Source organism: Penicillium pulvis, assembly GCF_028828015.1.
Source record: "Penicillium pulvis strain IBT 33274 chromosome Unknown contig_7_segment1_segment0, whole genome shotgun sequence".
NCBI lineage: Eukaryota > Fungi > Ascomycota > Eurotiomycetes > Eurotiales > Aspergillaceae > Penicillium > Penicillium pulvis.
In genome coordinates, this window is record NW_026643079.1 from 2,987,558 (window position 1) to 3,013,219 (window position 25,662).

At 48.6% G+C, this 25,662-nt stretch overlaps 9 protein-coding genes across 9 annotated transcripts; 3 read left to right on the forward strand and 6 right to left on the reverse strand.

The window, feature by feature from the left end:
• Positions 1-2,337: 2,337 nt before the first annotated feature.
• Positions 2,338-5,359, forward strand: N7503_009089 (putative eukaryotic translation initiation factor eIF-2C4; the record flags this gene model as incomplete). Its single annotated transcript, XM_057068636.1, has 5 exons — positions 2,338-2,415; positions 2,529-2,648; positions 2,699-2,829; positions 2,882-3,087; positions 3,141-5,359. Coding segments are annotated over 5 exons (2,754 nt in total), but the record flags the coding sequence as incomplete, so codon positions are not given.
• A 1,550-nt stretch (positions 5,360-6,909) lies between these two features.
• N7503_009090 (SAGA histone acetyltransferase complex subunit SPT7) lies at positions 6,910-10,463 on the reverse strand (the record flags this gene model as incomplete). Its single annotated transcript, XM_057068637.1, has 3 exons — positions 6,910-8,121; positions 8,178-9,319; positions 9,386-10,463. The coding sequence occupies 3 exons, from the start codon at positions 10,461-10,463 to the stop codon at positions 6,910-6,912; spliced, it is 3,432 nt and encodes a 1,143-aa protein (XP_056919492.1).
• Positions 10,464-11,095: 632 nt separating this feature from the next.
• Positions 11,096-11,903, forward strand: N7503_009091 (uncharacterized protein). The gene is made up of 2 exons (XM_057068638.1): positions 11,096-11,152; positions 11,223-11,903. Exons 1-2 carry the CDS (start codon positions 11,128-11,130, stop codon positions 11,864-11,866), a joined length of 669 nt encoding a protein of 222 aa, XP_056919493.1. The 5' UTR covers positions 11,096-11,127; the 3' UTR covers positions 11,867-11,903.
• Positions 11,904-12,847: 944 nt separating this feature from the next.
• ptpB (tyrosine protein phosphatase PTP1) lies at positions 12,848-15,458 on the reverse strand (the record flags this gene model as incomplete). The annotated part of the gene is made up of 4 exons (XM_057068639.1): positions 12,848-13,699; positions 13,762-14,027; positions 14,114-14,462; positions 15,258-15,458. The coding sequence occupies 4 exons, from the start codon at positions 15,456-15,458 to the stop codon at positions 12,848-12,850; spliced, it is 1,668 nt and encodes a 555-aa protein (XP_056919494.1).
• Positions 15,326-17,040, forward strand: N7503_009093 (uncharacterized protein; the record flags this gene model as incomplete). Its single annotated transcript, XM_057068640.1, has 2 exons — positions 15,326-15,808; positions 15,895-17,040. The coding sequence occupies 2 exons, from the start codon at positions 15,326-15,328 to the stop codon at positions 17,038-17,040; spliced, it is 1,629 nt and encodes a 542-aa protein (XP_056919495.1).
• A 479-nt stretch (positions 17,041-17,519) lies between these two features.
• Positions 17,520-19,127, reverse strand: N7503_009094 (putative serine--tRNA ligase DIA4; the record flags this gene model as incomplete). Its single annotated transcript, XM_057068641.1, has 1 exon — positions 17,520-19,127. One exon carries the CDS (start codon positions 19,125-19,127, stop codon positions 17,520-17,522), a length of 1,608 nt encoding a protein of 535 aa, XP_056919496.1.
• A 296-nt stretch (positions 19,128-19,423) lies between these two features.
• N7503_009095 (cytochrome b561 domain-containing protein) lies at positions 19,424-20,361 on the reverse strand (the record flags this gene model as incomplete). Its single annotated transcript, XM_057068642.1, has 4 exons — positions 19,424-19,936; positions 19,991-20,053; positions 20,139-20,173; positions 20,235-20,361. The coding sequence occupies 4 exons, from the start codon at positions 20,359-20,361 to the stop codon at positions 19,424-19,426; spliced, it is 738 nt and encodes a 245-aa protein (XP_056919497.1).
• A 1,074-nt stretch (positions 20,362-21,435) lies between these two features.
• On the reverse strand, positions 21,436-23,496 carry N7503_009096 (putative acyl-CoA:6-aminopenicillanic-acid-acyltransferase; the record flags this gene model as incomplete). Its single annotated transcript, XM_057068643.1, has 4 exons — positions 21,436-21,819; positions 22,315-22,944; positions 22,992-23,405; positions 23,449-23,496. 4 exons carry the CDS (start codon positions 23,494-23,496, stop codon positions 21,436-21,438), a joined length of 1,476 nt encoding a protein of 491 aa, XP_056919498.1.
• Positions 23,497-23,906: 410 nt separating this feature from the next.
• Positions 23,907-25,425, reverse strand: N7503_009097 (glycoside hydrolase family 1 protein; the record flags this gene model as incomplete). The annotated part of the gene is made up of 2 exons (XM_057068644.1): positions 23,907-24,040; positions 24,093-25,425. The coding sequence occupies 2 exons, from the start codon at positions 25,423-25,425 to the stop codon at positions 23,907-23,909; spliced, it is 1,467 nt and encodes a 488-aa protein (XP_056919499.1).
• Positions 25,426-25,662: the final 237 nt, after the last annotated feature.

Below are 25,662 nucleotides of genomic sequence, written 5' to 3' on the forward strand. Positions count from 1 at the left end.
GTTAGTCCAAGAGCTCGTTGCATCTGTCGGCGTCGGTCTGAAGGGCATTTTCCATTTTCACGGGGCATCGGGAGCCCTAAGGTCTCATTTTTTGCTTGATTCCTTTAATAGGAGGGTCTCCTCTACATATGTACATTTCCTAGATAGGGCAGATATTTGTTGATGAATGTAACATTCTAGGCTTTTTTGCCAGAGTCTGCTTGTCTTCCAATGTCTATCTCTTTATTTTGCGTTTCAGTCTATGGGCTGGCCTTCCGTAGCCTAGCCTTATAAAGTCAGAATGTCGATTGTCCGCGAACTACCTGCCTAACAACCTTCCAAGGTTCATTCGGATGGGCAGTGTTTGACTTTCAATATTTGAAACGGTAATAGTTCAGCATTAGCTTGAATAAACTTGTTGGTACAGTATAAACTGGTCCACTTCAATATATAATTATTCTCCCGCAGCTATTGTCTATTATTTACTTTCCAAGGTCAAGATTTCCTGGGTGAAATAAAGCTGTCTTTGAGTGATTTTTCGGCACTCCTAGCTATAGTTCCATATGTGCTCTCGAAGGACATGCCCTTGACTGGGATTTTGCTCCCGATTTAGGTCGAGATTGATTAGGTCAAATAGTGATTCTGAGCCAAGAAACCGGGAACATCCTCGATTAGGGGGCTTGGCTCAAATCTAGGGTAATGCTGGGTATTAAAGGGAACATATTGTGTGGAAACAAGAAGGAAAGGGCATTGCAATAGTATTAATAGTGTCAAGAGCGGTACTGAATGATTTGTGGATATAATGGGCGGGAAGAGGGAATTAGAGGAACATTTAAAGTCATACAGAAAGCTGCAAGCTAGGTCGGAGATATCCTAGGTAAGGTAGTATACAGGTAGAGGATAGATTCTAGAGGAAAGAAACCTAGGTAATCTACGAAGGGGGGCAATATGAATTGGGTGGCGTCTCGCCGGTGTGTATGAGTGGTGAGATCAGCTTCAGTAACAATTAGCATTTCTTTTGATATATGTACATATAAATTAACACCAGTCTGTAAACCTTGGAAGATGATGCCCTTGAATATGGGGCCTTGGAAATATATAGCTGATCGGTTTGGCTAAGTGTAGATACCAGCCCGTTAGCCTGAAAATCAATCCCTTACTAGAAAGATGTATCCATCACTTATTCTACCAAATTAATGAATTATTTTTCTTTTTACACTTGATACATCAACTTGTATGAGCACTCAAAATCATTTCAATCTGGAACTTCATAGTTGATGCTGTACATATATGCATGAACTTATGCGAACAGGGAAAAACCGATTAAATATATACTGTATTTAGGCTCATACCTATTAATCTGGCTTAACCTTAGAAGATAATGCCCTAGACTATAGGCCCTAGAGAGTTATATACCTAGTAGATAGATCCCACTAGGTCTAAAAATCAGCCGTACCTTAAATCCAATCCGCCACTATAAATTCGTTCGGTCACTTGGGCTGTCGAAGTGATGGATCGATTATATATATTTTATGAAACTGTATGAACGTCAAGGATTGACTTACTATATAAGTATCAATAGCTAATGAGTAGAGAAATAGGATTATTGATTTCCAGTGTCCCGTAACACATGCTTCACAAAACCAATAGCCAGTGTGAATGGCCCAGCTTCTGCATTCATATCTTGTATTAAAGTCGTAGCAAACAAGCTTATAGGCAACTGTTTATCTAACTACTATAAATACTTCGATTTATTTCTTCTTTTACACCTTTCCTTCTTTCCTCTTCAAACTCGACATCATCCAGTTCGGAAAGGAAGGCTCTCTCACGTTGTAACAAGCTTTTCTACCGTCTGAGCTCGCCTTTGTCCAAGAAGTGGGCTACTCCAAGATCAGCGCCATTCAAACTCTACCTAACTTCACACCGGATACACTGATCAGCCATTTCGGTGCTGATATCAACCTATCACTTCCCCAGCCCCATCAGCAACAACCATTTCCTCATTGATTTAGGAATCGTTTCATCAAGTTACGGTGTGATTTCACCCAAGGGATCCCAAACACGTTTCTTCAGCCTTCTAGCTGTCTTCCCGGGTAAGTTATATGCGCAACCTTGATTGAGTTCCTCTCCCTTCTAACACACATCTTCTCTTTTCCACAATCACCTTGATACTTGACCAAGTCTTACCTTTTTCAATTTTCCCCTATCAATCTTCCATGTCAGGCCTTACACCGCGTTAATACGCATTTTCAAAGCTGCTGACAAGGTTTCTATCATAGTAACATCAATCACATCCAGGCAATGTCCTTTCCCAGGGAAAGAGTTGAAGGGACCAGGCGTTCTCTGTCGGGACTCAGTATTCGTGATGAGGATAAGCGCAAGAGCTCTTCTCCGAGCTCCCGCGATGCTGCTTTGTCCCGACCTAAGTATGACATGGTGAGTACATGCCAGATACTTCCTTCCATACTTGAGACTCCCACCCGGTGGCTGGAGCTTACTCTCTGCCATATTTCCTACTACTTTAGATTTTACAAACTGATGATGGCTAGCGCAATGAAACCCGTCCAATTGATCGCCAGGGCTATAACAACTCCGGCAAGGGCATTGATGTGATCATGAACACTTATCCGATCAAGGAATTTCCGACCAAGTCTGTTCATCAATACGAGGTTGGTGGCTTTTTTCTGGCCCTTATTACATCGGAAGCTCACTATTTTAGATGGTCGTTGAGCACGGCAGCAATCGAGTGAGTGCCGACGAGGACAGACGAGTTTTTCGGCGATGCTTTGACTGTGAGACCCGTAAGGTCAACTTCCCCGATGCCATCTACGATGGCGCAAAAACTATCTGGTAAGCTTGACGGAAATTTGCTTTGCTTCTAAATCTATATTGATAATTCCAGGTCCGGCATCCGCAAGGAATCAGACATCTCAGAGAAGCTCGAATACAAGGGAGGTAAAACCCGCGGTGCCGGCATGGGCAAGATCGATCTCTTCGGCAAACAGGTGACTTTTAGAATGAAGTATCGGCGCAAGGTCAACCTGGACGTTATCGGCAAATGGCTACAGAAGGAGCACAAACTAGATGACTCTGTGATTGAGGCACTTAGTGAGTGCTCTCTCGTTCCAAGACTCTTAACGCAGTGTATACTGACTTTTCAGACTTCCTTGACCACTTGATTCGCGATTGGCCCACAAAGCAATTCTTTTCACACAAACGGGCATACTTCTTCCAGAGCCTAGAAGAGACTCCATCACACAAGAACATTGCGCATGAATTCCATTACTCGCTTGGGGCCTACTCGGGTGCCACATGCTATCGTGGAATCTTTCAGATGATCCGACCTTGTGTCAATGGTCTTCAGCTGAATCTTGATACCGCTCATGCTGTTTTCTTCTCCCGCATCAGTCTCCTCGGTACAATGAAGGGACTGACCAAGGCCGGCGCTGATGATGAACTTGCCAGGATGCTTCGGCCCAAGATCGACAAACAAAATGTTCGACACTCCACCTCGGCTTTTATCCAGCTCAGCAAGAACCTCCAGGGTCTTCGCGTTCAGCCAGACTACAATGGATGTCCTTTCAAGGATAAGAGCTTTATAATCGACAAGCTCCTTGACGCCAGTGCTTCTGAGTACAAGCTGATGATTACTGACAAGTCTACAGGCAAGGAAAAGTCACAGAGCGTGGCTGATTACTTCCTCAGGAAGTATAACAAGGCCTTAGAACATCCTCACATGCCTCTTGTCAAAATGACGAAGGAGGGAGTCATTTACCCGGCTGAGCTTTTGGTCATCAAAAACCTTCAGCGATGGCCATTCAAGCTCACTGACCTTCAGACTAGCGATATGATCAAGTATACCGCCAAGAAACCCTCTGAGCGTCTTGAGCATATCAGAAAGTGCAAGACTATCTTGAACCATGATGAAGACCCAAGCCTGGCACACTACGGGCTTAAGATCGGTCAAAGAATGGTCATGGCCAAAGCTCGTCTGTTACCCAATCCAGAGATTCAATTCGGCAATGCCAAGCATAATCCAGGAACCAGTGCTCGATGGGATCTTCGCGGAAAGAAATTCTACAAGACCAACACAAAGTCTCTCAATTCATGGGGGGTTGGATACTTTACTGGTCATCGTAACGATATCAACTCTGATCAGGTTCAACAATGGCTTGATCTGTTTATCAAGGCCTACAAGCAGCATGGTGGCAAAGTTACAAACCGGCCCTTCATCTGTAAGATGAGGGAAGACGTCGGTGAGGCGATGAAGGATCTGTTCACAAAGACAAAGGAGGCTTCGGGAGTGGAGCCTCAACTTCTAGTGATCATTGTACCGTCTAAGGATGCATTTGTTTACCTTCGGATCAAGAAATCTGCCGATTGCCGATTTGGGGTTCCTTCTCAGGTTCTGCAATCTCTACGCTGCATCGACAACCGTCCCCAGTACAGCTCGAATGTCCTCATGAAAGTCAATGCCAAGCTCGGTGGAGTGACCAACCGCATCATCCCAACCTCAACTGGGTCAACTCTCCGTCCGCGCTCCATCATCATAGGAGCCGATGTGACTCACCCTGCTCTCGGTGTCTGGACCCCATCTCTGGCGGCTATGTGCATCTCTAATGATGTAAATGGAGTTAGCTACATGGGCGGATGCCAGTGTAATGGAGCAAAGGTCGAGATCATCTCTAAAGAGAACATCAATGGTATCCTTGGGCCTCTTGTTCAAGAGTGGTACCAAACGGTCGGCCAGAAAACCCACCCGACACAGATCTACTACTTCCGTGATGGTGTCTCCGACTCCGAAATTAGTGGTGTTCTCAACATCGAGGTTCCCGCCATCCGCAAAGTTGTAGCCCAATCCTGCAAGGAATATGAATGGCAAGGGAAACTATGCGTGGTCATTGCCAACAAGCGTCATCACCTTCGAGCATTCCCTAACCCTAAAGACAAAGGCTCTGATCGCAATGGTAACCCACTTCCCGGAACTCTCATCGATCGTGAAGTCACTAGCCCGCATGGTTGGGACTTCTTGCTCTACGCTCACGCCGCCCTCCAAGGCACGGCCCGGCCGGTCCACTACAAGGTCGTGCTTGACGAGATTGGCCACAAGCCGGAGGAGCTTGAGAACATGATTTATGAACAGAGTTACCAATATGTCCGATCCACGACGCCTGTGTCGATCCACCCCGCCATTTACTACTCGCACCTAATCACTGCTCGTGCCCGTCATCACGAGAATGTGAACTCCTCTGACGGACCCCAGAGTGGCGGGCGAATGCCTCATGAGCGTTCTCTGGAACAGCCAGATGTGGTCCAAACTAAGCTCCTTAGTATGAGGGGCTCGGCTAACAACCTTCCGCTATCAATGTGGTGGGTTTAGATTGACTATGACACCTGATACTGTTTTTGCTTTTTTGCAGGCTTGTTTTTTGTGACCTTCTATTTTGAAGACTTTCCGTTGCTTCCTTCTCTCAATCCTTACTGAAACGACAAACACAAGGTACGCCATTGAGCCAATCGAAAAAAAAAGAGGAAAAGAAGAAAAAAGAAAAGAAAGAAAAGGGAAAACCTGAAAGAGCCAAAGAAGACGACAGTGTCGTCAAAAATGCGAAAGCTTCCAAAAGAAAATGCGAAAAGAACTCCAACGAGAGATAAAAAACAAAATATGGTCTTCGTTCAGGATGGCTTCTGGCACTCCAGGGGAAGACACTGAACTAGCAGATAATGGCGCTAGAAAGGGTATTGATATTTGCGTTATGGTGTTGCGAAGAGTCCACATTCTACATATGAGTTCGCCTCGCAGCAAGGCCCTCGGCGTCTTCTGACCTATACGGACCTTTCAACAGGAACCTACCTTGCCCTTATTCGGTTTCATGCAAGATTATTGAAGACGTGCAAGTGCGAGTTTCAGCATGGATTGATTCAGGTTTCTTGCGAGACTCGTCTTTTACGCTGAAGAACCAGTAATGCCCAGGGTTTCCGATATTTCATGGAACAAACGAGACCGAGCAAACCGAACATTGAAGTAATTCATTCAGTGTTGATCCTCCTTAGTTGGGACTGAGGCCGAGGAAGTACCGATTTTGGGAGGTAGCGTGTCTTTTGTTATTAGGAACAATCTGTTTAACTTTGAATATTGTCTTCCATGGTCTGCGTAGAAGTACCCGTGTAAAGCATAGACATCTCTTTGAGACTAAGTCTTGTAGTAGCTCCTCAAGCCCTAGAGATAGATAACTTTTCCAGGTTCTTGTGTTGACTATGTGTGTCATCACGAAGCATCTCTAGGTATAAGTGCATGATATGTTCATATGTTTTCTATGGTTGTAGGGACTAGCCTATATCAATCAGTGCTACCTTCCTGGGTAAAGTAGCATGGTATCATTGCCATAAAATACTAAGAATACACAATGAATGTAGAAAGAAGAATCTCTCCAATATGACGATATTCATTCCCAATACAATAACCAAGATGATTCAAATAATGAGGCCAAGTCGACGGATGGTATGATATAGTACACGCAGCGAATATAACATGACAAAGGGGGTCCCAAGGTTGGTGGTCAATAAAAGATTAAAAATGCAGTGAGGACATAATACATGAAACGGAAATGACGGGGCAAGGAAGAGTAATGAATCGATCCACTGTGACCGATTAGTTTTCCTGCCTATAGCCTGGGAATCTCTTTTTTCTTGAGTGGTATCATCGTTCGTTCGAGGCATCATATGCATCCAGAATATCAAATCACGGATTGAATCCTGGACTTTGGATTTCATCGCCAGCAGTCCTGCTGGCATATAGATAAATATGGTGGAAAAATAAACGAACACAATAACGAAAATGGAACGGGAGGGAGGAAAGAAATTGTGATTGGAATGAAGGGTGAGATATAGGTTCGGAAGCCTTGTGTAGTAACGAAGCTCTTTGTCAGCTCATACGGTGGTACCATTGGTCATGGGCACATTATCCGGCTGGGAAGCATTGGGTTCATCGGTTCCATCTGGAAAATTATTACCCTCAGGCTTGATGTCGGTCGAGAAATCTTTATTTGCATCGAAGGAAGACCCTTGATCTGCATCTCCATCGAAGTTGAAGTTGGGCACCTCAAGGGCGACACCACTGTTCTTCTTCGCCTTTTTCTTGCTCGGTTCCCCGGCGCCTGTCTTGACCGCTGCGGCTGCATTTGGAGGGGCAGGTCGTTTCTGAGGGCTTGTATTAGGTGCTGAGACACCAGGCATGGGTGGAATCTTGCCAGAGGCTGGTAGACGAGGTTTGACAGCCATTGGTCTTTGTTTGGGTGGAAGCTCGAGATCTTCTACGAGCGGTTCATCGCGGTTCGCGTCAAGCTTGCCCTTGAAGAAGGCTTGCACCAGCCCAATCTGTTCGGGTAGATTGTCCGTTGAGACACGGGAATATGATGGCGGTGAGGGATAGATAGTAACTGTTTGCGTAGTACTGGTGTTTTGTGACTGGGCCGCACTGTACATCCGGTTCTGAAGGAGATGCAACGGCACACTGAGCTGGGACAGACCAAACTCGCGGTCGAGCCCCAGTTCCTTGAAGCCAAAGAAATCTTCATCGATATCTTCTGCGAAATCGCCACCGACGAACTGCTCGCTTCCATCATTGAACGCATTAGAGCCGTCCTCGCCAGCATCAGCAAGGGCAGGGCGGAGCAGGTCAGTGAGCATTGACTTGAGACGATCGTGGGCAGCAGAAAGCTTGGTCCCGAGCCGTTCAACGTCCTCCTTAATGTAAGTCTCAAGTTCATCAATACTAATTCCAACACCAGAAAGGGTATGAAGTACAATCTCTGGCTCGGTGTATGCTGACTTCCACTCAGCAGCCGATGTCGCGGCCTCCTGAGACTCGGTGATTGGAACCTTAGGAGCTTCCATGTATGACTTGAAGGTTTCACCGATTTTGTGGAAAAAGTCGGACGCAACATCGGTGGCAACTTCGATAGCAGATGGCTGGTACTCCTCAAACCCGGAGTGATAGAATATCTTAGCAACGGAGCGCTGCAGTGCTGCCCGGCAAGTTCCAGGAGCAATCACAGGACCATTGTCATTCATGACATGAGGGGGAACATCCTGTTCCGCAAAAGGCTCTGGGTTGTATTTCTGAAATTGGTTTTGATACATCTAGTAGATAATGAGATTCCGTGCTGGAGTGGGGATAGTGTGGGTGCTATACATACCTGGGATTGTATCTGCATCTGCTTCACGATGCCAACCTTGGAACAAATTTTGCGAGTCTCCTGCATTTGTCGCATATTCGCCTCTAATTTGCGAGACAGCTTGCTGTCGGGCTGCAGGAAAGAGCCCTTTGGAAGAACTCTAAGGTATTCTTCTGAAGCATCCACGACATTACCTTGCGCATCTTCCTTCCAAGCCAATCGCTCTGGAAGGTCAGGTACACCCGACATGACGTCGTAGTAATAGGGAATCATCTTCTCTTCCTCGCCCTCGATACCTTCAGCTAGTGTTTCACCGGCTGCCTCGGGCTCCATTGCCTGGGATGCGTCGTGCAATTTGTCACCTTCAATAGCTGCTTGCTTTTCATGGCGAAGCCATCGTCGCATGCCAGCTTTGGTTCGGAGTAAAGCCGGTTCTTCGGGATTGACCTTGTCGCCTTTGAGAAGACGGTGTCGCTCTGCAGCAATGAGCGCCCGATCCTTCTTTGTGACTTGTTTCCAGACCTTGTATTCAGGGTCTTCCAACTCTGCGCCGGGACCCAACAGAGCACTAAGAACCACGGTTGACGTGGTAGGTGCATCAATTTCCATAGATTCGTCTTGCTGGCTTGCTGTACCACCCACTCCAGGGCCTGCTGGGTCGGAGGGAGTATGAGATCCAGGTGGGGGAGTACCGAACCCATTCTGGCTCGTTTCCATAGCGGTGTCTGAATCTGCACGAGCAGGTGCTGGAGGTTGACTGGTGCGATTTCCCGAGGGGCCCTCAGAGCCACTGGGGGTATTGCGAGACGGGGCACTGCTTTTTTTGGACGACTTCCCGGGAGCCTTTCTACCGCGAGAAGACATTATGGGTTCATCATCACTCTCTTCAGCACCATCAAGCTCTGCCATCTGAAGTCGACGCTCTTCGGCTTCAACTTCAGCTCGATCTCTGATGACAATGTCTGGAATGAGAGGAACAAGCTTTTCCGTTTCTTTTCGCATGTAAAGAGCATGTTTGCGCAGGAAATGTTCAGGGTTTGTATTGTATTTCAAACAGTTCATCCAAATAAGATTAAGGTCATCCACAAAATCTTGTTTGGAACGATACTGTAAGCCCTTGAGTTTCTTAGTCATTGAACCAAGATCCATGGGATGTTTGATGACTGGGTTTCAGGTCAGTATACAGAACATAGCTTGACGTGACTGTTGGGGTGAAAGGGTTTTCTCACTTGTGTAGTAATCCGGCGCATCGCGCTTGTTGACACGGGTCAGAAAAGCATTAGAATGCTCTGTCATAGCTTTGAGTTCACTCAAAACTTTTTCTGCAGCTTCATAAAGCTCTTCTTGGCCAATCTTATCCTCGCTGGCCCACTTGCTACGATTCTTGCGCACCTCGCTCAGCAAGCTGCGGAGATCAGCATCGGATGCTTGTACCATGTCGCGCTTTTTGTCAATTCGGGCAATGAGGTTCTTCAGGGTCAAACTGGAAGCTCCGAGATTGGTGTTACTCAAAGAGCTGTATCCATTCGAGCCAGCAGCGACATTGTTTCCACCGGCATTGGCCTGTCCCGAGATCTCTGCATCGACTTGTCGTTCAGACTCTTCCAGCCGTTGCTGGTCCATCATGGCGTCTCGGTCATTTTCAAGAGTGTAGAACAGGGTATGGAAGCTGCGCCTGGCGGCCTCCTCCGTCGCTTTTTTGTCCTCCTCCAGTTGTTTCCGAATGTCTTCCAACGACTCTTTTTTGGGCTCCTTTGATACATCGGCATTGATAGAGGCAGCTGTTCCCGGGCGCTGGGCGGATGAGGAATTGGGGTCCTGCGATGGCGGTACGGATTTCACTTTCGAAGGCGATTCGACCGAATCCTCCATATCCGCATCATCGTCCTCGTCATAGTCGTCGTAGTCGTCGTCAAGCTTGCGGGTGGGCTTTGGGGGTGCCGCAGCAGGGGCGGCCGGCGCATCGACGCGTTCATTTTTGAGCTCGGACGAGTCGATTTCCGCGACCGCGGCATCGGAGGATTCGTCGGGGATGTAGTGACCCGAAAATAGCGCGTTAATTTTCGCCTCGCTTGTTCGGAATAGCTCGCGGAATGAAGCAATGCGCGGGTCCTCTTCGATGGTAATATCCGGCTCGGAAGTCATACTAGCGGCATTCGGGCCCTCGGCGCTGACCGAACCGCGTATTTGGGGGGTTCGCGAGCCGGACAATGTCTTGACCAAGCCATTGACGGGGCGCGGAGAGTCCTGTTGTTCATCTGGGGGGCGAATATTGCCTGGGGGCCAGGCGTTGTGACCGAGCGACATGCTCGCTCCAAAACCCCGGCTCTGGGGTCGGGCGAGACTCGATTCTCCACGGCTAAGATCACGGGGCCCAGAAATCACAGGGAGGTGGTTTTTTGGGAAGAAAAAGGCATTAAGAGAAACCGCAAGGTCGGCCAAAGCGACAGGTGATGTCGGAAAGGCCAACAGCGATGGCACAGAGGCGAGTTTTGATGAAGAACACAGGAGCTTCTGTAAGGAAGATTGGACGAGGGTGAAGTACAGTTACGGCAGGCGCGAAGGCGGAAAGTCGCGGCAAATGGGGACGATCTGCTTTGGGCGTTTTATGCTGATCGCAAGTCTACATTCACTTCTCTCCACTTCACCTCGATCTGATAACTCCGATCTTCCCCAGTTTTTCTTTCTTCACTTTTCTTTTTCTGTTGGCAGCTTGGATTGTTGACTCATTATGTTTTGACTGCCTACCCACCACATAAGCCAACCATCTCACCTTTCCATCTCCGTTATCTCTCCACATATGACGCACAAGGCAGCCGCTGGGGCCAATTGATCCACGTTCCGCACACTGCTTTCCCCAACCTCCACTTGAAGCTTTCCAGCAGCTTGGCCACGGAAACAAGCTGAATATTTCGAATTAATTGTTGACGTTCGAAACTATATCGTTACTCTCTTGCCTATTGAACCCACCATGCGGATCCGCTATCCGTTCGCGGGTACGTAATCTGATTCCGATCGCACGATCAACTTCTCCAGAAGCTAATAAGTAAACACCACGATCTCTAGGAGCTTTTGTCTTCCTACTTATCCTCGCCGGGTACATTGGTCTTCTTCCACACAGCGTCTCATCGACAATTCCCACAAATCTACAGCCAAATGACAAATTCCTCCACCTGCTCACCTTCTTCCTCTTGTCGTTGACATTTTACTGGATCCTCGACACCACCCGCCGGCGCACTTTACACCTGACTCTCCTGGTCTGTACCCTTGGTCTCAGCATTGGCTCTGAGGTCGTCCAGGGTTTCCTTCCTAATGATCGTCCCTTCGACGCATTTGACATTGTTGCCAATGTGGTCGGAAGTCTCGGCGCCGTTGGTCTGTGCGGCTGGTACCACCGCCGCATGCTGGATCGTCGCCGGAAGAGCCGCTTTGGAATGACGGAGGGAGGCGAAGATGTTGAGCTTGGTACTGGAATAGGAAATCATTCTGAGCATGAAGATGATGGCCTCGGTCCGCAGGAATCCGGAGTCATGTCCCTAGAACGGGAAGTAGATCAATGGGATGAGAACGCCGTTGATAATTGGGATACCGAGGATGGCCCCGGGCCGTCTGAGCCATCATCATCTCCCCCGAGTTATCAGGAAGACCGGAAAACCTACGCTGCGAGCGGTGGGCCGGTCGTGGAACCTGCCGGGAAACGCAGTGATTGATTGGCTATTTCTTCATTTGAAGCAACCTGCCAAGTAGAAAGCATGCTCTTCCTGATGGCTATCCCTCCTGTTTGAGAGCCGATTTCTACCCTCAATCCTGCTCGGATTACTGATCTGTTGATCAATCTCATGTTGGTACGATATCAGTCATTTTGTGTTCCGCAGCGCTTTGTTTATCTTTTTTTTTATGGTTCCCAAGCTCTTCATTGAGAGATGGACCTCGGGATGTCAGTGCGTGTTCCAGTCTGATCTCGGTTTATACTTGCAATGATTTTTGAGCGATGGGGTTTAGCCCCGTAGTGTATAGTTACCATGCTCTTTAATGACAACCTGGAATTAGGGCCGATCGTGAGTTTTCCAAAGAATAATTCAGTAAATCTGAAGCCCACCTTGGCAAACCTTGGAATTTGTGACAAAGGTTTAGAACACACGGGTCTCGATGTTAAATGTCAGACATCAAGCCCTGGAGATAGGTATAGATCCATCTCGGGTTTACAAATACCTGCGTCCATGGGTAGCCGACGGGTACCTAGATCGAAGCCGAGGTAGGTACCTAGATTCCCTATTTTGAAAACCGTCGAAGAACGTTGGACTGGAGCACTGGCAATATACTATAAACACGGTTTGGATCGAGCTAATATACAGCACATCTAACACAGGCCTAGACAATTCCAGCCAGTGGGGTAGAACTACATACGGCGCAAGGGGCATCAACATTCGAGCTGCTGTGGGGTATTGGAGAAAAAAAAGGCATAAGATGAGCAAAGCTTCCGCAAGGAAACGAGAGCGAAAAGCAAGAAAACCAGCTAAACAATTGGGGGAACTGAATACGATAACAACAAAACCGATACAACACCGGATGCCATGGTATGATGCAGCAGGGGAACTCAAGATCGAGAAGCCAAGGGGGTCGTGATCACATCGCAAGAAGGATAGGGAAGAATACATATAACAAGCAAGAAAGGGGTGGGTAGCCCATGGCTACTCTTCATCAGAGACCTCGGGAGTCCCAGACCAGCTTCGCGTTGGAGTCTGAATTCGGTCCACGACGGGCTCCAGCTCGGGCTTCGACGGCGGTACATAAGCTGAAGGGTCACTCAATTTGCGAAGCTTGGCAGAGCGTGGCTCATGCGGGCTTTCGGGGGACTCCTGGGGGTATTTGCCCAGCTTGACGTCGGTTTGCTCGCGGAGGACTTCATAGATGAATTGCATTTGCAGTTCATTATACACCATCATCATGCGCTGCTCACGCATTTGGTTGACGCATTCATAAACTGGATCGGTCTCGGTATTGGTTACCTGCAGTAGCTGGCCCGATTCGAGTTCACGCAAGAGATGGTCGAGGGCGATGAAGGTTCCAGTCCGGCCAACACCGGCACTGCAGTGCACAACTCGTGGACTTTCAGAGTCGCATTTAGAGGCAGACAACTTAATGAGCTCCAACAAACCCTGGCGGTCGTGCCCCTCCGGTTTGCAATGATCTGCCCAGCCCGCAAACAAGAAATGCCAAACAATCTTCGACTCGGAACCAAGAGTCAACTCTAATTTGCGGACTTCGGAGCAAGATTTTTCGTCATAAAAGGATTCCAAAAGTGTCACTTTTCCCAGAATGCCGGGTTGGTCATCGGGTTGAGACTCATCGCCCATATAGGCATCGAAGGGCTCTTCGAGTAAGATATCCATCGACGGTTGATCTTGATGCAGCGGGAAATACTGGGCGCATTTCTCCCGACCTGCTTCGACTGTCTGAGTGAGCATAATAATGACGCCCACCTCCTTGCTCTCATGAAAGACCATATGCCAAAAGTGTGAAAGCTGTCCAAGCTTGGGTCCCTGTACAGAGGAGCGCGTTAGCTAACAACCATATCTGGGGAAAGAGCTGAACAACCACCCACCTGCGTCGCAATGTATTTCAGTTCCTCATGCGTCACCGAGTCCCTCAGGATAATCGGAGATGCATTGATGAAATCGCATTCGCCCTCGGGAACCTGCAGATGAATGCGATAATTCGCATAGGCCTGCACATTTAGGTATCGATTCCTCGCCTTGACTTTCGGGTCGGTTTCTATTGCATACGGATGAGTAGGGTCATTAGACACCATACCATCCGAAATCCGCGTCCTCTGTATCCACTCGAGATCTTCAAACTTGTCGTGAATCTCTATCAGCGGAAGCGGTCAGTTTCGTCATACCACCCACGTGCAGCAAGAATTCTCCTATAGGCGCATGCAACACCGCTTGACTCACCTGTCACCGATTGGCACAGGAACGGTGGGACATCGTCTGTATCCCCTGTCTCCAACCGGGGATTCCCCTGCTCATTTAACATATCGATTCCCGCATCGCTATCCGGTAGGCCGCGTTTAGTGCTCTGGACACTGGTGTCGATCTTGATGGACGGATGCGCCATTTTGGCAGCGGCGATTCGCTGCAAAGCGCGAACCTTTCCGATGACGCCGCGCGCTTTGCGTGAGACGGTTTGTCGGCCGGAACGTTTTTTGACGCGCGGGGCAAGCGGGTCGGGGGAGGGTGAGCGAGAGGGCTCAGTGTTGATGTCGTGATCGAAACCGTCGGCAGAAATCACGGGAGAAGAAATCTGCAGCGAGGTCAGATCGGGACAGCTATAGAAGCTGTCCCGAGAATGTGCGTTCAAGGCCAGATTTTTGTTTGTCTGTTGGGCGGTTTGGGCGTCGAGTTTCAAGTAAGCCGGAGCGTGACGAGGAATCGTGTGACCTCGTATACGGAAGTGTGTGTATTTCCCTGGAATAACGGGGAAATCTGAACTGCCGAGGTTATTGGGAATGATGTACTCCGTCAAGTATGATCAAGTAGAAGTTACCAAGAAAAAAAAAAAAGGAGATCGAGGGGAAAGGAGGGGCGTCAATTAAGGAAAGTCCCGACGAACTCCGCCGAACCCAGATCATCTATTCCTACTTAATTTGGTCTATAGAATTTTGTATTAATTGTACTTAACTATTTTAGTTCCTGGAATTCTATTGTCGATCTTTATGTCAGAGGCTTTCATTGGTTCAACCTGCAGCCAGCGACTTTTGCCACTGCGATTTCAGCTGCTTGCGGCCTGTACTACCAAGTACGATGTCCACCAAATTGGGCTAGAGTACTTGATTTACACTATTCCGGCTTTTCCTCCAGGTACCACTCAAATAAAAATCCTGAGTACATTTCAAGATTCATGCCTTTGTGGGATTGTGCAATCTATCTATAACCATTGTTTTGGGATCGCGGGGATAAAATCCTAAATCCACCGGCGCGATACCACTCTCTGACCACAACTCCCTTATCCACCCACCCACACCCTCATTTCCCACGTTTTACATGGTTTTAAATGACGGCATCAGGCTGCGCGAATAGGTGTTGATCGCCGGCGCACCTCCTCGTTGCTAACGGGATTTTCACTTCGATCTACATGAAGCATAAACAAAGAAATCCACGCGCGCAATGGTATCCCAGGCTCAAGTCGTCGATCGCATCGCACCAAACCAGAGTGCCCCATCCGTGGTATCGCGTCACTCGCATTCGACCCGCCGTCATAGATCAGGTCGTTCCCACCACGGCGGCTCCGGATCGACATCCTCGAACGATTTCCCGATCTTCACGTATACGGGCGACACCGAGATCGCGATCCGTGCTGGGTCGCATGAGAAACGATACCTTCTTCACCGGTTGATTCTGGCGCAATGCTCCGGCTTTTTCGAGGCAAGCACAAAGGAGGAATGGTCGGGGCAGAGTACGCCGGGACCCTCGAAGCCCGATGGGACATTGTCTCGGGTGAGCGAGGACGACTCGTTATCCAATGGATCTACGCTTGCGCAGTCTGATAATGGGACTCTATCGATGCGGACAGGAGAAAAGCGACGATGGAGATATGAGTTGGACTGGGAAAATATGGGAGAGGACGAGGAGCCCATACTTGTTCAGAAGGTTGGTCCCAATCTTCATGTCGCAGTCGCACTCGCGAGTCGCAAGGGGTGTACCAGGCCCATAACTAACCTCACTTTCTTGAGTAGCAACCTACCTACGCTCCTATGTTTACCAGTGGCGATCAACACGGGCTTCCTCCAACGATGACCAAACCATCAAATGCTCAGGCGGGCTACTTCCGATCTATGGCGAACTTGGCCGGAATGCAGTCAGTAGTGCACCTCCCACGAACCGAAGGGGGAGACCGCAATACTGCCGACCCATTGATTCGCGACTACGAGAACCTCTTCCGCATGTTCTACAATCATCCGCCTGTGCTAAACAGTGTGAATATTGCTACGGCTTACACAGAGTGCAAGTCTCTCCTCGCCCTGGCAGACATGTACGATGCGCTACCAGTCACTGGCCCCCGAGTAGACCACCACCTCCTAGGATTCGGCTCGCGACTCTTCAAACAGATTGCCAAATACCCTCCTAGCTACCTCAAACTGGGATACCTAGCCCGCAGCCGGGTGATCTTCTCCGAAGCTCTCATACATGTTGTCGGCCAGTGGCCAGCCGCCCTGCCAAACCTGCGTAACGGCTCATACGCTCCCCTTCCAAATGCTGTGCTCGATCTCATCGAGGACAAATACGAAGATCTGGAAGATTTAAAGGCCCGCGTTGACTCCAAGCTCTTCCGTCTGTCTCTGACGACCTCCCGCGGTGAACGGGTCGGTCCGAACAACGCTTACTTAGACTGGTTGGCCGTCTCTTTATTCCGCCAATGGCTCATTGAGAGTACCACTCCTCCTCCAGCTCCCATACTCAAGAACACCGCTACCAACCCTCCCCAAACACCTGCACCAGGCTCACAAGCCGGTTCATCGAGACCTGTTACCCCGCCTGATCCTTCTGCTCGCGTGTATCGGTTGATTGGGTCTTCTTCGTCACAGGCATACTTGCCCCACGACGAACTGAAACGCTTCCTGAAGATCCACCCGACCCAATCAGCGGATTCGCTTTACAATCGCGAAACTTTGAAGCGTTTCGAGCGTAAGATGGACGAGATTAAACGGCTGGCACGTGAAATCGTTAAACCGCTCATGCGCAATTTCCTTGAGTTGGAGCTGAAAAGTGGTGCGGAGCACAGCAGTGCAAGTTCTGCGGCTATTGAGCATATTCCCGATGTAGGGCTGCCGTATTTGACCTGCACGCGGGTCGAAGAGGCTGATCTGCCTTGGCCCCAATAAGATGTGGGCCTTATGTTTTTCTCTTTATTATGTTTACGATGTTCTGATTTGTTGGTTGTTTTCACGTCAATTGGCGGCTTGCTCTCCAGATACCTATTTGGTTATATTTCGGAGTCGTGACCCTGGCGTCTTTGGTTATTTTACCTCGTTCTGAACTGCTGGTCTGTTCTAGAGCTTGGTTTGGATGTATCCCTATGTCTTGATTTTCCCTATGATGCGATGTCCTTACTGCGCCTTAGTTAATGTGTTATGACTTGATGAATTGTATTGGCGCTTCTATACTTCTGTTCGTCCATGGTTCTGGACCATAGATCGTCACAAAATTGTCCTTGAATCTATATCAAATCCATGACAACCAGTATGCACCTAGAGTATCTACAAGATGATGCGCACTTGAACATAATGTTTTAGATAAATACAACCATATACGTACACATCCCCAAAATATCTATCATAATATACACGGATCAGGACAGCCTCTACTGTTTCTTCCCAATCGTCTCCATACCATCCATCCATGGCCGCAATACCTCCGGAATGACAACCACACCCCGCTCAGGATCAAATCCATTCTCCAGAATGCAAGCCAAAACACGCGGCACAGCCATCGCTGTACCGTTCACAGTATGCGGGAAACGCGACTCCTTCACAGCGCCACCACGAACCCGAGTCCCAAGCCGTCTGCTCTGATAATCCGTACAGATAGAAGCAGACGTAACCTCTCCCCAAGCAGACTCGAGCTCCTGAATAGCGGGATCAACAATAGCAGTATCAGGCGCCGCTGCCGACGGACGCAGCCGCGACGGGAATAAAGCCTCGATATCCCGTTTCCGAGTCGCGCTCGCACCGAGATCACCCGTAGGCATTTCAAGCACACGGCAAGGAAGATGAAGGGAAGTCAGAATCTCCGTTTGGATATCCAATAGCTCCGCGAACAGATCATCCGACGTAGCCGTAGCCTTATCAGACCCAACATTATCCGCCCAAGCAAACAGCTCTACCTTCGTGAACTCGTGCACGCGGTACAATCCCTTCGTATCCACACCGCGCGAACCAGCTTCTGCTCGGTAACATCTACTAGAACCAGCAAGCTTCAAAGGTAAATCGGTAGCTTGAATATCGCGGCCCGCATACATAGCTGCCAGCGGGATCTCTGCCGTTCCCGTTAATGAGCGCTGTGGCTTATGGTCGCGATCACGTTCATTCTGCTCAATGCTCCAGATTTGTTGCTCGTTATGCTGGTCGCGAGGCTGGAACCCGCATGCATCGGCGATGTAGGAGTACACGATTGAAGGTGGGGAAACTGCTTTCCAGGCTCGACGGCGCGCGATGCTAAGTGCGTATTGTATGAGTGCCTGTTCGAGCATTGCGCCTTCGTTTATGAGGAAGTACCAGCCCCATCCTGTTGTTGTAGCTGAGCTGGTGAAGTCTAGTAGGCCGAGGTTTGTACCGATTGTGACGTGAGAGCGGGACTGGAGGTCGGATGGGGAGCTTTTTGTCCACGCGGGAGGGTTTGCAGGATCGAAGTTAAGGTAGTTTATTAGGCGGGGTGTGTGGCCGATTGGTGTTTCGGAGGAGGAGAGGTTCGGGAGGGACAGAGCTAGGCGGTTGATTTCCTCGGTGCAGGTTGCTTTGCGGGTTGTCATGACTGCGGACTCGTCTTTCAGGCGTTGCGCTTCTGCTTTTAGAGCTGCGATCTCCTGGTCTTGTGTGTCGGCCGGCTCATTGGTTCCTGTAGCGCGGGCTGCAATCGAGAGCTTTGCGATGGTTTTCTCGAGCTGTTTGGCGCGGGACCGCGGCGTTTTCAGGTCGTAGTCAAGCTGTCGCGCTTCATCGGAGAGTATCTGGATTTGCGAGGGGTATCCTGCGTGTCCGGCGTAGTTTCGGTCGATGCAGTTTTGGGCGTAGCGTTCTACATTCTGGCGGATGTGCTTGACGTCGGGTGTTTGCTTTGGTGCTGTTGCTGGTCGGAGGATTTGGTGGTGGCGGGGGGAAAGGGAGAAATTGCGACGGAGTTGCAGTTGATTTAGTCTGTATCGGGGTGCCCACCTGCAATTGAGGCAGATGTAGGGGCTTGTGAGTGCCATGATGTTTGTAGGTGAGGAAGTTGGAGAAATTGGCGGGTGTGGATTAGCTGTTCGGTGGAGCAGGTAATTGGATCATCTAATCCACTTGAACTATATGATTTCTCCGTGAAGCCCGACAGTGATACAAATGAAATGACCAGATGAAGGGGGAAATTAATATCAAATTATGACTTTGCCTATTCATAAACTGTAATTATAACAAAGAAATACCCGAAATGCAGCAGGTCATTTTAAGTCGTACGATCGCACGATCACACCAACTTTCATCATAAACAACCACCGGCTCAAATCTCAAATCAATTTCCCAATCCTAGCTTCTGCTTCCTAATCCTCGCACCCACACCAACAATCACCGCGGCAGCCGCAGTGAGAACAGCCCACAACGGGATATGCAACATAGCTATGCTGTAGTCCGTCTGCGTCGCCCCCCAGATCGCAGCCGGAATCTCCAGCACCAGCAGCGCCACATATCCGCTCCAACGATGATATTTGTATACTTTCTTTCCGTTATCGACACTGCCTAGAACCAACTCTGGCAGGAAATACTGGACGACTCCGAAGAGAGATTGGAGCACGACGAAGATGACGGTGAGGAGGCCGAGAATGCTGTGCGTGGAGGTTAAGCGGGGATGGGAGCCTTTGTTAATTTCAATTACTATGAAGGCTGCGAGGAAGAGGATGGTGCTTATTAATTGGATTGTATAATGGATGTGGGCTCCCGTGCGTTTTTGGGATGGTTTTTCGATGGACGTGTGTTGAAGAATGAGGATTCCTTGGATCTGGAGGAGAAGAGCTGAGCTGGCGAGAAGCTGGAGATTGGTCAGAGATGTTTATCCTTGCTCAAAATCACATGGTCGGCTTACTGGATGAGCCGTGAAGAGGATGATTGGTTGGGCTAAGATGTTGGACCATACAAGGGCGGCGAACTAGAGAACTTAGTCAATGTATCGACCTTGATGTGTTACAGTGATGCTTTCTGTGACACTGCGAAACCCTGGTATAGACACTTACAACCCAGATCCCAATCTGAGCAAGACCAGCGGAATCTGTCAAGCCGAAATTGTCAGTTCACAATAGCTCATAGAAAGAGATTTGATATGACCTCACCCGCGATCAGATTGAACCATATGTTCCGTTCATCTTGGGTGACGTCGCCTGAATGGTCCAATAAAGGATCATTCTCTGATGAATTTGCCACAGGGCGCTCTTCAGGGATATTAGTGGTGGAGCTCATCGCAGTGTTGAGGTAGAAGTTGATTCTAAAATTCTCAGACGTGGGGAAACCGGCTCATTAATAAAAGCGTCGCTTAAACTGGTTTCCATGGATTTACTAGTGTTTAGGTTGGTCCCGTTGACCGAGATATGGTATGCAAGCCCCTCTCATTATGTCGTATCACACAGAGCTGAAGGTGAGACTTGGCGTGATCGCCGCAAAGAATGACGAGTTCCATGCATTAGTATGTAGCCCCCAGCATATAGTGGAGCTCGGTTACACCAGTCGATTGCTAGCGATTGCCAATCGTACAGTGGACTTCTGCACACTTCCAGGGTTGCGACCCCGCATGTTCTGTGAATCAATTTTCTATTGATTTGGATCAGCATTCCAAGACATTCCTTACCGCTCGCGACTTCATTTGTCAGTTGGCTTTGTATGACTTAGTCCTAGGAAGACAAGTCGAAATCTTGAGATTGGAGAAACAGGGTACTTCACGAGAGACTATACAGGTGAACTTAGTGCTGACTAGACGGTATTGATAACAGGGAATAGCTGGGAAAAGGGAAATTTCGATAAGAAGGCTGGAAGTGGGTTCGTCATCATCTCCAACTCGTAGATTTAGCATATGGCCAATCGCATATATAACGATATAGATGGCTATTCAGAACAACCAACATAACAATCAAGCACAAGCCTTCCAAATATGGTAGGATTCAGGTGACTTTTCAGTCTCCGACATCCAAGAAAGTCCGCCTCAGATTCAAGTTCAAATCCCTGGCTAATCAAACCTATTACCATCTTCAGATATTGAAAGCCCCCACGATGTTTTTGTAAACGAAAAGAAACGGTTGGTCACGTTGGAGGTCTATCTTCTGGCCTATAACATTGAACTTGTAACTGTCACATGGCCTAGCGAGACGCTCGGTCATGTCAGGGGAGCCCTTCAAGCTCAGACTGAAGTAAATGTCAAGGTTGAAGGGGGGAGATATAGAAGAGGAAGCAGGCTACCGTTGAGTTATATGTGAAGGATAAGAGATGATTTAAGAGCCTTAAGGAGGAATGAATTTCTTTCATTTGACTAGATTTTTCGTACTAGAAGATATTCCGAGCTTGCATTGAGCTCAACATATCCGTCATATTCCGCATCACATCTTCAAAGCTCTGCGGATCTTTGGCGAGGCGGGCTTTCTCTCTTTGAATTGTGATGCGGCCAGTCGTTAAGGTGTCGGAGGCGTATTGGTACTCAGGGTCCGCCATCAGTAATAGGCCCTCGAACTTGAATTGGACTGATTCCAAACTTTCCAACACCTCATGGCTGGGCTGAGAGGGCTGGTGGCCCAGTCCCACGATAACATGCGTGATGAGTCGAATGCACTTCTCCCACTCAGCTTTTGCATTCAAGGTTTTGTTCATTGCGAAGCAAGCCTCGAAGCCTAGCGAGGGTGTCGATGGTACAAACCAGGGCCTGTGAATGAGCTATCCGTCGATCAGTAAGAATTAATACACTTGAAAGGGAAGAGAAGGGAGGGGAGGAAGATCGTACGCGGTATCGAGGGTAGCGACTGTGCAATTTGTGCAATTGAAAAGGGCGGAGAGCTGCAGCGAGAGAAAATGTATGACCAATTCAGGCATTAAAGTAGACCCGTGGACAAACTTGAAGAGAAACCTGACGTTCTATGCTAGACTCAGAGTAGCAACAGGAGCCCTTCAAGCTAATACAGAAGCAAAGGTTAAGAATGAGGTGGGGTGGGGGAGTATCCAAGCAACAGAACGCTCAGACTGAAAAATATGCAAAGACGGAGGGTTGAGAAAAGTAAGAATCAGAGGCCTCAATTGGAAGAAATAGTGAGCGAACGTCTTTGCATTCACTAAGAGGTATTGCCATTAACTAGGAAGCCTGTCTATTGATTGAGTAGTAATACCCCCGACCCCAGTTGTAGTTTAGCGATTGACAAGCATTTTATATCATACCCAAGGCATCTTGAAGACAGGCCCCTCTTCACCAGAACCAGGACGACCAAAAACAACCTCAGCACCCACGCGCCCAGGTTCCAGGTTCATGACAATATTAAATAGAGTGTTGTCGCGGATCGAGACGTGGACAGCCTGATCTTCCTGGCAACAAATGGCCTGAGGAACATTAAAAGTATCAGAAAAGATCTGTTCCCGTAGTAAAGAAGGTGTAATAGCATCGCCGGAAGTCCCATTTGCGATGAGCCCCAGTGCCAAGTCCTTAACCCGCTTCAAGCGGATCGGAGATCCAGAAAGCCAAGGCGGCTCCTCCACATATCGGTTTTCAATGAAATGGTTTGTATGCGGGATAAGCCCAGCCTCATCTTCTGGAATATACTTATTACCCACAGGCGAGAGTTCCAGTGCAAGGGCAGTTGTGCTATCTGCAACAAGAATGTGTTGTGCAGACGCAACACCTCCCAAAGCCTCCAGAGTCTTCACAGCAGCATCAACAGATACACTTTCGAGACATAGTCGAAGTGCAACGTGAATTGGAAGTTTGCTGCTGATCATCGGCTTTGCACGAATGGCATTCAGACAGGTACCGACACCTGCAGAATTGAAGCCGATTTTACCTACAAGGCCCGCCTGCATCAATCAGCATGAGTCCATCAATGATCTCGGGAATACCTTACCTCAGTCACCATATAAAGCGTTGGCTTATCAAGCTGCTCAATCGAAATCATAGCAATGTTTTTTCCTATTGGCGAAGCCCAATCCCAGTTCTGAGAGAGTACGCGCGCATTATCGCTCTTCTTCCAGCATAGCGTTGTGCAGCCGTCGGAGAATTTTCCAAGAGCAATCTCGCTACGACAGTTGAGCGCGACGATATCAAGGATTTCAAGCTCTGCTCCTTCGGCGATTCCTTCCATTTCGGCATAGATATCGGGGACGAGTTTCATCAAGGCGGGTTGAAAGTCCTTGGCGACTTCACGGACATCGGGCCATGATAGTTTCGAGGTATACTCGAACATGGCCTCGTAGATGCTGATCTGGCTGCGGATTTGGTTTCGGAGAGTGCGGCCATGTTCAACGCCAATCTTGAGGCACTGATTAGATTTGTTTATCTGTAGTATGGGGAAGAAGGAATACCTCTCGGGGGCTTCCCCTCAATGTCAATTTGATCGGCTCTGCAGGCATGATTATGGTGTTGTGCGATGGTGTTGAGGGTGGTATAAGTTCAAACACGATTGGTCATATACTTCATTTTAAATGTCTGATGACTATTGGGGTCACTATCATAGAGCCGAGGGTTGGAGTCATGAGGGGGTTAGCCGATAGGGTTATCGCAATGACCTGCCGCAAGTGGTCTTATCTCATACTTTCGCTCAGAAAGGAAGGTGGATGCTACTGTCCATACGTGAGTAAACCACTTTGCCATTGTAGGATGGCTTGAAAGGCGAAATATTAGCAATTTCTAAGCTTAATAGCTATCTACTTTAAAATATGGTTACCCTGTCAAAATTGACAGCCGAGGTGTATGACTGGTGGCAAACCTTAAATCTCGCATAATGACATTCTAGATATGGGTAGTCTATCGCTATCGACGCTTATTGCTCACGGATCAAATGCTTGAACAGACGATCCAGGTAGTAAGCAGATTGCTTGGGGTACCGAGTCTTATTCTCAGACTCAAAGTCAATCCAAGTACTTCCAAATCGGTCGGCATAGCCAGCGGCCCATTCTATAGCCAGTTAGTCATCTCGACAATCGCACATTTTATCAGGAAGACTTACCCCAATTATCAGTAAAGGTCCACGCAAAATAAGACCGAATATCAACTCCATCCTCCTTCACAGCTCGAGCCAAAGCATAGCCCACATATCCTTCAAAAAACTTGATGCGGAAGTCATCATTCAGAACTTCTGGTGTTGGTGCCACTTCTCCCTTCGCAGTGGTACCATTCTCAGTCACATAAATAGGAGTATGATACCTCGCCCAGATCCAATTTATCAACTTTCGGAATCCCTGAGGATTAGCTCGCAACCATTCAGTATCACTCTCCTCCCCACGAGAAACACCCCGCTTATTCACATCACAAACCTCCACATTCCCCTTATGATCATTGATATCCGGCGGCGCAGTGGTATGTTTCATGAAGAAAGTCGTATAACTATTCATCCCATAGAACTCCGAGCTCCCAAGCACAAGCTTCGACTCCTCTTCCGTAAAGCGGGGAAGTCGATCACCAAGCTGAGCGCGCATAGAAGCAGGATAATCACCAGTCTTATAAACCGGATCAGCAAACCAAGCGATCTCGAACTCACGTGCACGCTGCGCAGCCTCTTGATCGCGTTCATCTTCCTCATCCCAAGCCTCGGACCAATTCCCATGCAACGTTATACCGATCGTACCCTTTTGCTGAGGCTGGAACTCTTCACGATACATCTTCGACACATGACCGTGAGATACCAGTTCTGTATGCGCGACGATGAACGGCTCGGTGGATGAATCTCCCTCCGCATTGCGTTCTCGGAAAGAAGATCGTGCTGGTGCGTGCACGCCGGCTGCGTATCCGGCTAATGTATACACTCCAGGCTCGTTGTATGTAATCCAGTGCTTAACGCGATCGCCGAGCCGTTCAAAGCACACGCGTGCATACCGAATGAAGTCAGGGGTGTACGCATCCTGATTCAACATCCCGCCGTACCGATCCTCCAACGCCTGCGGTATATCCCAATGGAAGAGCGTAACGAAGGGCGTGATACCGTTAGCTAAAAGCTCATCGACTAGATTCGAATAGTATTGTATTCCCTGCTCATTCACAGGATCGTCACGGCCTCCGAGCGGGATGATACGCGACCAAGATAGTGAAAATCTGTATGCATTGACGCCGTAGGATTTCATCAAGGCGACATCTTCGCGGTAGAAGTCGTATGCGCGTGTTGCGTCGTCGGCGTTACTGCCATCGGCTACCTTGCCTGGTGTATGGCCGAATGTGTCCCAGATCGAGACGCCTTTGCCGTCTTTATCCCAGGCGCCTTCTATCTGGGCTGCGGCTGTGGCGTAACCATGAAAAAAGTCCGGACGAAGGACGCCTTTGAGGTCGTGAACTGAAGCTAGATCCATCTTTGGGCTTGATTGTTTTCGCTGGAGTGGTGTATAGGTGGCGTTGATATTTTTCTAGCTCATGGTAAAGCTCTCGATCAATAAAGCCATGCGGGGTTCATCCGGCTAAGCTCTTGTATTTACTAGGATTATTTCCATTTTATCCAGGACTTGGCTGATGCGGATGGTTGCTCCGTGCCTATTTAGGGAAGGCCGGAGTAGCAGGGATTATGAGTGACAAAGGTACTTGAAACGATT

Coding starts and splice junctions, on each gene's coding strand:
- N7503_009091 (XM_057068638.1), top strand. CDS start 11,128: ATGCGGATCCGCTATCCGTTCGCGG. Junction 11,153..11,222: donor GATCCGCTATCCGTTCGCGG/GTACGTAATCTG, acceptor CACGATCTCTAG/GAGCTTTTGTCTTCCTACTT.